Here is an 11,065-nt window from a genome sequence, read left to right as displayed (position 1 = left end):
ATCATCGGTCAATCTTGAGGTCGTTGAAAGCACGTTGTTGCGATGCTCGTTCAGTTCATGGAGTTTGCGCTCCAATGTCGTCTCGAGGTCGTGTTGTTCTGCGGCAGTCTTGTCTTCATTGACAGAGAGAAAGGTCGCGTCCGGTATGAAGCGAGATGGTCCAATTTGTGCGAGAATGTTGGTCAGCTGCTAGGAGAGCATGATTGCTTGAGAGAGCAAGCCAGCGCGGTTAACGGCGCCCTGATCACTTCTCATGATGTGTGTCTTCGATGTTGAAGAAGATGTAAAGCGAGATAAAATGATGAAAGTGGTTGAGCCGCTATGATATGGATCGGATACCAAGTCAAGGTTGCGGATGCAACATTGAACGAAATAACAGTCACATGACGGAGACATTTTTTCTCCAGTCACCAATTTGCCACCTTTCAAGAAAAGTATCGTTGATCTAGTGTGTATAATGCATTTGGTGTCAATATGTATTCTTCGAGCGCAAAACAGTCCTGTACAAGTCCATCACTCCCCCTCTTCTTAGAGTACCTCACCAACTTGGAATGCCCACCGCCTCCGAGAACGGTCCCACCTGCCCTTCAGCACTCACCCCCCTCACCCTCAGCCACGCCTTCTCCCCCTCCCTTAGGCCCAAATCAGGAAGAGGTAACATAAGCTTGCCTTTCATGCAGCAGTCTACGGCCGAAGGATGTACAAGCGTTTCGCTTCTGTCAGAATGGACTTCGTACGTCTTCGACCAAGCCGAACCGCGCCATGCCAGACCCCACGATCCTCCCGGGAGCTGGACAGCCCAAGCCTCGGGTGGCCGCACCGGGACTGGGTGTTGGCCGCACTTCAAGCCCGCAAAATCGTGTGCCGCTTGCCTAACAGCGTTGATGACATCGATCTCCCTGGCGTCCCATTCTTCACGGGCTTCTTGCGTTGTCCACCCGGGAGCGTGATATGCCCAGATTTCGTCGTCTTCTCCGTGTGTGTCGAATCCCCCATCCTGGGCATGACCCCGCATAGCCCAAACCAGAGCACCAGCAGCACCGGCCTTCCTCGCGCTCAGGAAGAAAGCGTCAAACTCGTGCGCTTCAGGAAAGAACCCAAACTCGCCCGCGATGAAGACTTTTCCATGCTTCTGTGCGAAAGAGACGTCTTTTGGAAGCCGATAGGCGTCGCCGGAACCGTAGTAGTGGTAGCTGAGGATAGAGATCGGAGAATTAGGAACGAGAACTTCGGCAGGCCAGCATGACTTTTGGTTGTCATTTCGCGCGAAGGAGCCTGGGGTTTGTCAGCGACGTCCTCGGCATGGGGAACAACATACCATCCATGATGAGAGTATTTGGGGCCAATTGCTTGATATGGTTCCCGATCTCGACCGTCCACGCTCCTGGAGCAGGGCGGTTCCCCTCCGTACTCCCGTTCATCTCGTTCCCTGTTTCCCAGCACAATATGGTTGGATCGTCGCAGTACCGCACACCAGTGAGGGTATTGACCCGATTGAGGAGATCGGTAATGAGGAGCTGCGTGAAAGTCAATTGGCATGGAGAAGGTGGGGTAGAGGTTTGCATGAACGTACCTTGAAAACGTCGATCATGCGCCCGCTTGTCCACCAGTGTGCACCAGGTTCGACCCAGTTACACAGATCGGTAAAGTTTCCCACCTTTTCAGGTATTAGCGGCTTCGTGTCTGCGTGCCCCTCAAAGTCTGCTAACCCAGTTCGTGTCTCCTCCATAGTCTTGGTTTATGATCGGTATGATAAGTCGGACATCATCTACGATCATCGTCATATGATTCTTACACGAGACATAACGAGTGAAGACGCACACTTGGCTGCCAGTGCCAGTGCAGAATCGTACCTCCTCATCGCGCCTTCGTCCCATTTCCACCGCCCGGCTTGCCCATCCCATCCGATAATATTCGCTTCCCCTTGTCCAATCCTCTTACTCACCAACTGAAGAGTATACGTCCTTGCGACTGGATTTGGCCATCCAAGTGCAAGGGTAGAGAGCAGGTCTTCTTGCTCATATGGGGTGGACGTGAGCAGTGTGGGGAGGTTGAACGACGCGAACCGGAAAGGACGGTTTTGGAGATATAGACTGCCTGAGCGGGCTGTGATGTAGGCCTTTCCTGTTGAGGATATCATAGGTTGCTGGGTGGTGGTTAGAGTCTGAGGATCGTCTGTTAGGGGAGTGCTCGTTATGCAGCCCATTGAGGAGAGAAATGCAGTGATAGGGTGATGACGTCGATCAAAGGGTCGCTATAAGCAGCATATTGTTGGGGATTACGGCACCCTTAATTCCTCGTTTCCCAATAACCACATTGTCTATTCCACACTTGTACAACTCTTCACCATACCGTTTATGCCATTTCGTTGTTGTCCAATAGATCAATGGCGGAAGTGTCCATGACCAACCATCTCTCAACCAACCCATCTGACAACCCTTTTCCAGCGTTCTCTCCGTCCGACCTCCCTCTCGCTACCGATTGAACTGTATTTGCCACATTTCAAACTTCCCACCTCTGCTGACAACCGTCTTTCAACTTCAAGCTGCTCTTTCAATGTGTCTGTCACACAGACTTGTCAACGTCTCCGCTTGTCAAAGTCTCCGGAATCTGGGTCCTGAGTCGGCGAGTGAATCCGGATACAACTTGTACATGTGTTTCAGCGTACATATTTTTCATTATCAGGTATGTACATGAGTAGTCTCTGATCACTCGCTCTGAGGAAGCCGTGACGCGTGCCCTGTACTCCATTATATCTCCTTCCAACTTCCTCCATCTTGCCCATCCCATCGATATTTCCCACACACTAAGCTCCCCACCTCAGCCGCCAACAGCCTTTCCAGGCTAAGCTGTTGTTCCGCCGTTTCTGCTATAACTCCAAAAGAAGTGCGCTCAAAAGAATCCTGCGGCAGGTACTGCCACTGATCCCACTCTGCAATAGCCATCCTTGCAATGGGTATACCAGCCGCCTGCCGTTTCACCGCTAGCGAAGTCAGGAGTGGAAGGAAGTACAAGTTGGGAGGAAGATTTATGGAGAGGGTTTGTAGGTGCAGAAAAGGGAGGTGTTCAACCTCTTCACAAATTTCTTGGTTCCTGCCATGATCGAAAGTTGCTCCCAGGCTGTGCATTATTTGAGCAATCTTGAACGAACGGAACTGCACATCCTGCACAGAAAAATGCAGCTTCAGGCATTTCACCGTAGACAGAAGGGGGAAGAGGTCAGATAGCGGCAGGTTTTCTTCTCCTTCAGTGATAAAAAGAGAGTTTATCTTGGGCAGTTCACCGTCTTCTCCTGCCGACGCTTGCAGTAATGCAATGACATTCGCTACCACCTCTTGCGCGCGTTGCTCTAAAAACCTGTCGTTGAACACATCCGTTGACTGGATGGATAGGCGAGTTAGGTTAGGAGCGGTAATGTACCGAAAAAGGGGGGTCGTGTCTGGGATCCTCCACTCGACAGAAGAAACTCGACAGCTCTGTGAGGACTACTATATGGGGGATACTGATCTCGAGATTACCGAAATCATCGCCACAGTACATGAGCTTCAACTCATTAAGTTGGGGGGTGCTTTGGAGAAGTGCCGTAACGGGAGCGGCCAAGTATTGGGAGCCATTACATAGATAAAGGTGAAGTTTTCGGCAGTGTTCGAGAGCCAACCAGCGTCGCGGCCCAGAAGGAGGAAGGAGCATGTCGGTTAACTTGAGCTCGTGAAGGCGTGGGAGCCTGATTGATAGCAGAGATTCTGACATCTGTTGCGTGATCACTGGGAAGTAGTTGTTGTAGTCTTCGACCTTGACCTCGACGTGTAATGTGCGTAGAATATTTTGGGCGCGTTCGATGCATTGCAAGGCTGTCTGAATCGAATCAGATCTGGTAGGCTCAATAATAAGATCAAGATGAGAAACGCGGTCCCGAGACGTCGCGAAATACTCATTGAGCATCTCGTGAGAGCCCCGATAGGGGAGCTTGACCAGGACGTTAAGGAGACAGCCTTTGGCTCTGTCAAGTAGACAGGCGTTGAACGGGTCTTTGTTGATCATCTTGGGGTAACATGGGTGAGATGATTTGACGACAAGATCCCTTGAAGCAGAGAACATTCCGTGAGTCCATAGCGGTGCTGTATGGATAGCGAGAGTACGCCAACGGAGTGAAACGTGCGAAACGTGGCGAGCAAACGTAGCCTTCTGTGTCCGTTCTTCCAGAGTATCGTACCCTTGCTGGAAGATAAGGCGAAGAAGATCATCGGTCAATCTTGAGGTCGTTGAAAGGACCGCGTTTCTTCTTTCGATCAACGCTGAGAATTTGCGTTGCAGGATGCTCTCGAGGTCGTGCAGTTCTGAGGTAGTCTTGTCTTCGCCAACAGAATATGTCGCATCTGGGATGGTGCGAGCCGGCCCGATTCGCGCGAGGACGCTATTGAGTTGCTGGCAGAGATCGATTGCCTCAGAGAATAAGCCCACTCGATCAGCCGATGTGTTGAGATCGTCGTGCATGGTGCAGCTGTATGATACGATGAAGGAAAGGCTCAGGTCAGGGTAGTGAGAGTCCGGATAAATGACCAAGTATATTTCTTTCGGATATCGTCGAAAGTAGGATTGGAGGTGTTGGTAGGTGAAGAGGACAAGCAATGTTTGAATTTTGTAGCGACCAACAGTCACCTTTCGGAAACAAAAATGTCAATAATCCCGCCTTCGAGTTGTCACCTTAAATAAGTACTTGTCGAACCCTGGGAATGAGAAAGATGAAGAGCACATTACACATGTATGTTCAATGACCGCTTTTTCTCCATGTATGCTCTGCATCATGGGCAACCAAGCTGCAAGCTCTGTTTTTGACCGAGACAGTGGATGCTGGGCAATCCCATACAAGTGCTTCTGTTGTCCACCTCACACTGCCAGTACAGATCCCTGTGTTGTCCACCTGGTACAGATGCACAGGCAAATGGCATGGCATTAGCACATGGGCATCAAGGACAGCCAGTCAGATGACACAATGTTCCAATCTGACACAGTGCTCACTTTGAATTCTACTCAACAGCAGCTCTAGCAACCTAAGGATGCAAGCAATCTTATCGAGTTTTTAAGTTCTGCTGAGCCTTCTGCTACCTATGCATCAGTACATTGGCTATACATAGCAGGGACCTCAGATATGGGCTATATGGGGTCTGTAGTGGCAGTGCTTCTATAGACCCTGACCTTGTCTATGGAGACAGACAGGGTGCTATGGGAATGCACTGCAACATTGAAAAGTGCTTCTTTGAAGCACCCCAGACTAGCCCCTGAGGTCTGTCAATCAAGCACATGGAGTGCTATGTTGGGGTTGATATGCAACCCCATGTTTCATGGGTAAGAGGTGCTGTTTAAAAGCATTTTATTGAATGTTTCAGCCCATTAGTAAATATTATAGATAGTTAACAACATTTATTAATAAAATTAATAATACAAAAAAGCATTTTTAAAAGCACTTGAACTCCTTCTATAATGATTAGGCTGGAAATTCAAACAAATGCTATGGGACATCTTGTAATAGACAACACATTTGCATTCATCTGCCTCTCCAAAGCTCCTTGAAATCCTCATAGAACTTCACCCAGTCCCATACTAGCAACACTCTGGTTAAACCACAGCATATATGCACCTGATAAGTCATTCTCAGCAGGTGTAGGTGTCACATTTGCTGTCCTCCAAGTGGAGGACAGCAAAGGAAAGGAAGGGGAAGCAGTTGCTTAAAGGGACATCACAGCACAAGGGGAGGAGTGGTAGAGGAAGGGAGAGGAGGTGGTGGTAGACATGAGAGAGACAGATGAGGCAAAGGTGATAGTGACAGACTTAGACAAATTGGCCTTGACATGCCTTGTCAAGACCCTTAGTGGCTGTGCAAGTGCTCCGGGTGCTTAATTGAGGCCCAAAACTCCTCATTAGGAAAAGGCATTCAACAGAGCTAAAAAAAGCACTTCTGGGGCAGATCCAAAAGTGCTTCATTTAAGCCCTTTTGGAGAAACTGCCCCTGAAGTGCTTGAATTATATTTATAAGCACTAGGGGTCCTATATAGTGGACTGTATTCCATGTCCAGTGATGCTATGAATGAATTGCAAACAACAGTTCATACACATAGGAGATGGTTAACATCAACATACCCTCCAAATTAGCTTAGAATATCCAGAGAGATGTCCACTGACTGGTAACAACTTGTGTTAGTGTTGGGTAAGATCCTTGCTATTGCCCATTCAGCTTGTTGGAAGGTTGGTATGTAAGCACAGCTTAGTACTAGGGTCCTCAGCAGCCCTGCTGGGACTGCCAGCACACCCCATTATTCCTGTCCCATGTTCTTGCTGATCACACATAAATACTGCTTATTGCTAGCTCACCACACCACTCCTGAGCAAGTCCTACAAGCTGAGCCTGTAGCTTCTTCTGCATGCCCCATGCATTGCTCTATCCTTACTAGTACATCCCCTGCACTACCTAATTTCTATGTGCAGAAGCTCTATGTGACACCATGTCTCCCAATGTGCATCTGACTGTGCTTGGTGGTAGACTCTCTGCCTGTGGGCATTGTATGCCAGGTCATCATGATGAGCTATTGAACTTCATTCAGTACATTGGCATGATTTCATTTGGATGTGGATGATGATACTTGGGTGTGGTCAGATATTTTGGGGATTCTCTGAGAGCAGTCCAATAAAAGCTGCCTCATGTTGGGCTCCAATATGATCCAACCCAAGAGGTGTCTGAAATATTGGGTGTCCAAATATATCAGTCTGATGGGAGGTAGGTGAGAACTTGCTGCTGAAAGAGGAGGGGGAAAGTCAGTGAAGGTGTGCAGGTACGAAAGTTGGTCAGTCAGTCAGTATGTCAGAATCAGCCAGGTGCTGTGCTATCTGATGTTGGTACACAGAAATCAGAGGTTGGTCTCAGAATCAGTCAAGTCAAGCAAAGCAAAGCTTCCTGCCAGTATAGAAAAATTGGATCCATATAAAGTGCTCTCAGAGGAGGGGAAGATAAGCTAAGTATAGTAGTTTCTGGTAGCTTCTTATACTAACTAGCCTAGGTTGTGTGAAACACTCCCCTTATCTCCAGGTACATTGCCAGGGCTGGGGTTTATAAGCCAAATATTCGGAGAAGTGGAGCTTGTCACTGGGGCTATTGTACTTGTCAGTGAGGCCCATCATACTCATTGCAAGGGTCTGTAGTGCCATGCAATGGTCAATAGGGCTCCCAATAACCATGGGAATGTCAGCCTGACACACCCTACTGAAGGTGGGGTTGTTCAGCAGGTGAGGGAGCAAGATCACAGTGCTGATAAGGCAAGGTCAGAGTGAGCATCAAAAGGTGAGCAGGAGCTGAGCATACCAATGTGAGGGCCAGAGGGCAGGAGGCAGGGATTGTGCTAACAAGGCAATATTAGTATGAGGATGTTCACATATGTAGAGAGCAGACATACAACTTTGTGCCATGGGGGGTGACATGTGAGGCAGCACTGACAATGCATAGTCAGTACAAGATAATCAATCAGGGAAGGAGCAGATGCACTACAGTATTCTTGTCTGGGGAAGGAGGTGCAGGGCAGCACTGAGAATGCTGACCCAATGCACTCCAAGCAGCATAGTCACAGCATAGTCAATGTACATGTCTTTAGTCCATGTGCAACTAAGATCAGATGCAAGACCAATGCCAAACTGGGCCCAGCTGTGCAGGCAGCTGCCCACAATGGCCCACCTACACCCTCTCCTCTCCATCCCTCCTCTGCACTCCCAGTCATCCACACTCTCACCCTTGGCCATGGTGTGAGCAGGCTCATGCATCCTCTCTCTCCTTACCCATCCTCTTCCTCATCTGCTGGTGATCAGATGTGTCCCTGCTCAGCATGAGGGATGAGACTAGTGCTTCAGGAAGCTGGAAGATAGAGCATGGCAAAGTCCTTGTACAGCATGGCAATGAAGGCATGGAGCAAGTCTCTTGGGGCAAGTCACCCTGACATGTGCGACACAATGGCTAAGCTGGCATCAACATATTGGCACCAAGGCATGATGGGGGGGAAGCTTCAAACTGTGGTGTTGGAGGCCAGCCAGTAGGTGCTCAGCAAGGGTCATCTGGACATACTCAGCACAATGGCTACCCTGGCAGTGACATGCATGAGCCAGTGATGATGGAGTGATTCAGTGACCCTGCTGAAAGAGGTGCTAAAGGCAAAGCAAGGACATGCACCTCAGAAGCTAAGACCAATGGATCCCTTTGCAAGCCCAATGCAAGGATTCATGAATAGTGGGCAATTAAGCCTGCAGGCCAGCATGGGCAAGGAGACTGAATGAGAGTTGATACTTTTTTTGTGCCACACATAAACAATCCATTCCAACAATTAAGTCTATAGTAGCAATGACACATAGAGTCATGATGACTTGCTTTGCATAGGCATATATGCTGCTGACCTATGCCCTTGCTCCTTCAAAGTTGACATCAGGTATGCTTGATCAGCATGCATGCAATCTCCACAGCCTCCAGGAACTCCTTGGGCAGATCTGCAAAGATGTGTAGTCAGTCTTTCAGGACACAATGGCTGCTTGTTGGATGTTACTGGGGTTCATTCCCAAAAACAGGCACAAGTTGGCCACAATATCAGCCATCTGGAAGGCTGCTTTTAGCATCATTATTTGGAAATGGTCTTGTCAGCCTAACAGCCTCATCAGCTCTATGGCCAGTTACCTCCTTCGATGGTGTGGACCTCAACTCATGCTGATGCATGACTTTAAGGTCATTCAGAGCCTTCTGGCTCTGCAGCACATCAATTCTTCTGGCAAACAGAGTCCTGGAGCACAATGAAGTTGGTCAGATGCTCTCTTCCACACACATGCCAATGTGAGCTGAGAGATGGACTGGGGCAACAGACTCTTGACCTCATATAACTGGACAGCCTTCTGGAGATCTTTCACAATTCCATGCTCATGGCTCAATGCTTCTTGTATCTGGGTGATGGTGGTCTTCCAGAGGCTGGGTTCTGGCCAGTCTGGGCTTTGTAGGGCATTTTGTAGCAAAGCCCACATTTCCTGGGCTCTCTCCCCTATCTTCTAGTCAAAACATGTGGCTGTTGCTCTATATTCAAAGTTAATTGGGAAGCTAAACTGAACACCAATAATTTCTGGAGATGAATGAACACACACTCCAGGATGGCCTGTCCTCTTTCCATCATGGCATGTTTGGCCTCATCAATAGCCCTCAGTTCAAGCAACCTGAGATAAAGCACAGCAGCCTCATGTTCTGGGGTTGCATTTCAGTGTAAGTGGTTCTGCAGCTGCTCACACACCAGGTCCTTTGTAACCATTGGGAAATGTACATGGCATGTTCTCAGGTGTGGTCAGGACACCCTCAAGGCCTGTGCCTGGATGCCCTGATGCTCTCTGATAGTGGCACCTCAAATGCCATTGCATTAAGTCAGCCTGTCTCAAATGGCAGGCACACTCTGTGCCTGCATGGGGGCAGTATATCATATTCCTTTGATCCCATGTCATGCCCTGTGGAACTCCAAATCATGGTGAACAATGCTCATGCCAGTCATGACTCTCTGTCATGGACTCATGCAACATCCACAGCCTCAAAGATAGCCCCCTTGTATTGTTGTCAAGCCTCTGGGGAGAGCTGGTGAGAAGGCATTGCAGCATTGGTGCTCTGTGATTGACCTTTTGCTGACTGCAGCTTGCAGTTCCTCATGGCCCCTCATACCACCCTTACCAGCCTGCTCCTAACCACCCTCCCCAAAAATTGGGATGGCACCTCCCCAGCAATGTCCCACCAGGGAGCACCCATTGTCATCCTGTTCATATTGAACCTATCCCCTCTCAAATGACCAGCATGAAAGCCTACTGTCCCCTGTTGAGCATAGGAGAGGTGAAGCATGAAGACCATCACTGATCTCAGATGGTGGTGGAGGGCAATATTCCCCCATACATCTGCATTCCATCCAGAGCCATCCCACTATCAAGGCTGAGCCTCAAACAGCCCAATGATGAGGACTTTTCCTTCTATAGTGCAGACAAAAGCTTGTCAGATGGTTCCTCACAAATACCCACTGACCAGGGTATGCATAGCATGTACATGCTCTGCTCATTAAATTGCTCACATCCTGCTAGATAAGCATGTTTCCTTTAGCAGTGCCTGGGGGCTGGATGACCATGAGTTGGGTCTGATGGATGCTAAATTTATTGCCTGCAACTTTCTCAAGACCCTTGAGCTGACCAAAGACATTAAAGACCTCTTCTGACAAGGTGTCCTCTCTGGTTTCTGTTCAATTTGACCTGAGGCCATCAGAGCCCATGCAATTTCATGGTTGGTCCTCATTGCCAAGGCATCTCATGGCATGCATTGTAGTCCTAGCTAGGGAACAAACAACAGGGTTCTTGCCAGGACTGGCAAAGTCAATCCCCTTCCTGAGCAAGGTTCATACAACTTGTTCCCCAACTCTCTTCTCTGCTGACTGCATATACGCAGGGATTTCAGAACCAGTTTTCATATTTGACTGTACAATTTACTTCCAAGTCTATTTAGCCTCACTTGAAATAGGTGTTTGGAAAGTCTGAGCTCTATTCTGTCCAAGTGACACTCTTTACAGCCAAATAGCCACCACTGACTGGGAAGCCTTGCATCACATCTTCATGAAAGTATGGGAGGTGTCAACCTCCTTCTCAAACATCCTCAGCAAGATACCCTTGTGTGTTGTCACTACTGAGTGACTTTCCTTGGACCAGGCATTCCTAAAACTACTATCCCCAGAAACACCTGCAGAATGCCAGACACAAAGCTGGCAGCAGATTGCAGATGTCTGACTTGTCTGCAGCCTGTGGCTATGTGTCAGGGCACCAGCTCATTGCTTGGTCAAGAGACATGACTAAGCCTTTATGACATAGAAGTAGCTGGTTGTTAGGGCAACACAGGCTGACTAAGTCTGCTCACCTAAGAGTGCCAAGAGTCTAAGCAGGCAACAAGGAAGTGGAGTAGACCTGATGACTAAGACCTATCTACAGTATAGGTACCTGTGGATGATCCTAAGAGACCAAGTCTGAAGAGACAGTC

At 48.7% G+C, this 11,065-nt stretch overlaps 2 protein-coding genes across 2 annotated transcripts; both read right to left on the bottom strand.

Moving 5' to 3' along the window:
* Positions 1-538: 538 nt before the first annotated feature.
* Positions 539-2,140, bottom strand: DACRYDRAFT_50093 (glycoside hydrolase; the record flags this gene model as incomplete). Its single annotated transcript, XM_040774967.1, has 5 exons — positions 539-1,275; positions 1,319-1,517; positions 1,574-1,657; positions 1,710-1,768; positions 1,822-2,140. 5 exons carry the CDS (start codon positions 2,138-2,140, stop codon positions 539-541), a joined length of 1,398 nt encoding a protein of 465 aa, XP_040629846.1.
* A 1,262-nt stretch (positions 2,141-3,402) lies between these two features.
* On the bottom strand, positions 3,403-4,572 carry DACRYDRAFT_115254 (uncharacterized protein; the record flags this gene model as incomplete). Its single annotated transcript, XM_040769966.1, has 1 exon — positions 3,403-4,572. Exon 1 carries the CDS (start codon positions 4,492-4,494, stop codon positions 3,403-3,405), a length of 1,092 nt encoding a protein of 363 aa, XP_040629845.1. The 5' UTR covers positions 4,495-4,572.
* Positions 4,573-11,065: the final 6,493 nt, after the last annotated feature.

The sequence above is a fragment of the Dacryopinax primogenitus genome, assembly GCF_000292625.1.
Source record: "Dacryopinax primogenitus strain DJM-731 SS1 chromosome Unknown DACRYscaffold_6, whole genome shotgun sequence".
Taxonomy (NCBI): Eukaryota; Fungi; Basidiomycota; class Dacrymycetes; order Dacrymycetales; family Dacrymycetaceae; genus Dacryopinax; species Dacryopinax primogenitus.
This window is presented reverse-complemented; position numbering and strand designations above follow the sequence as displayed.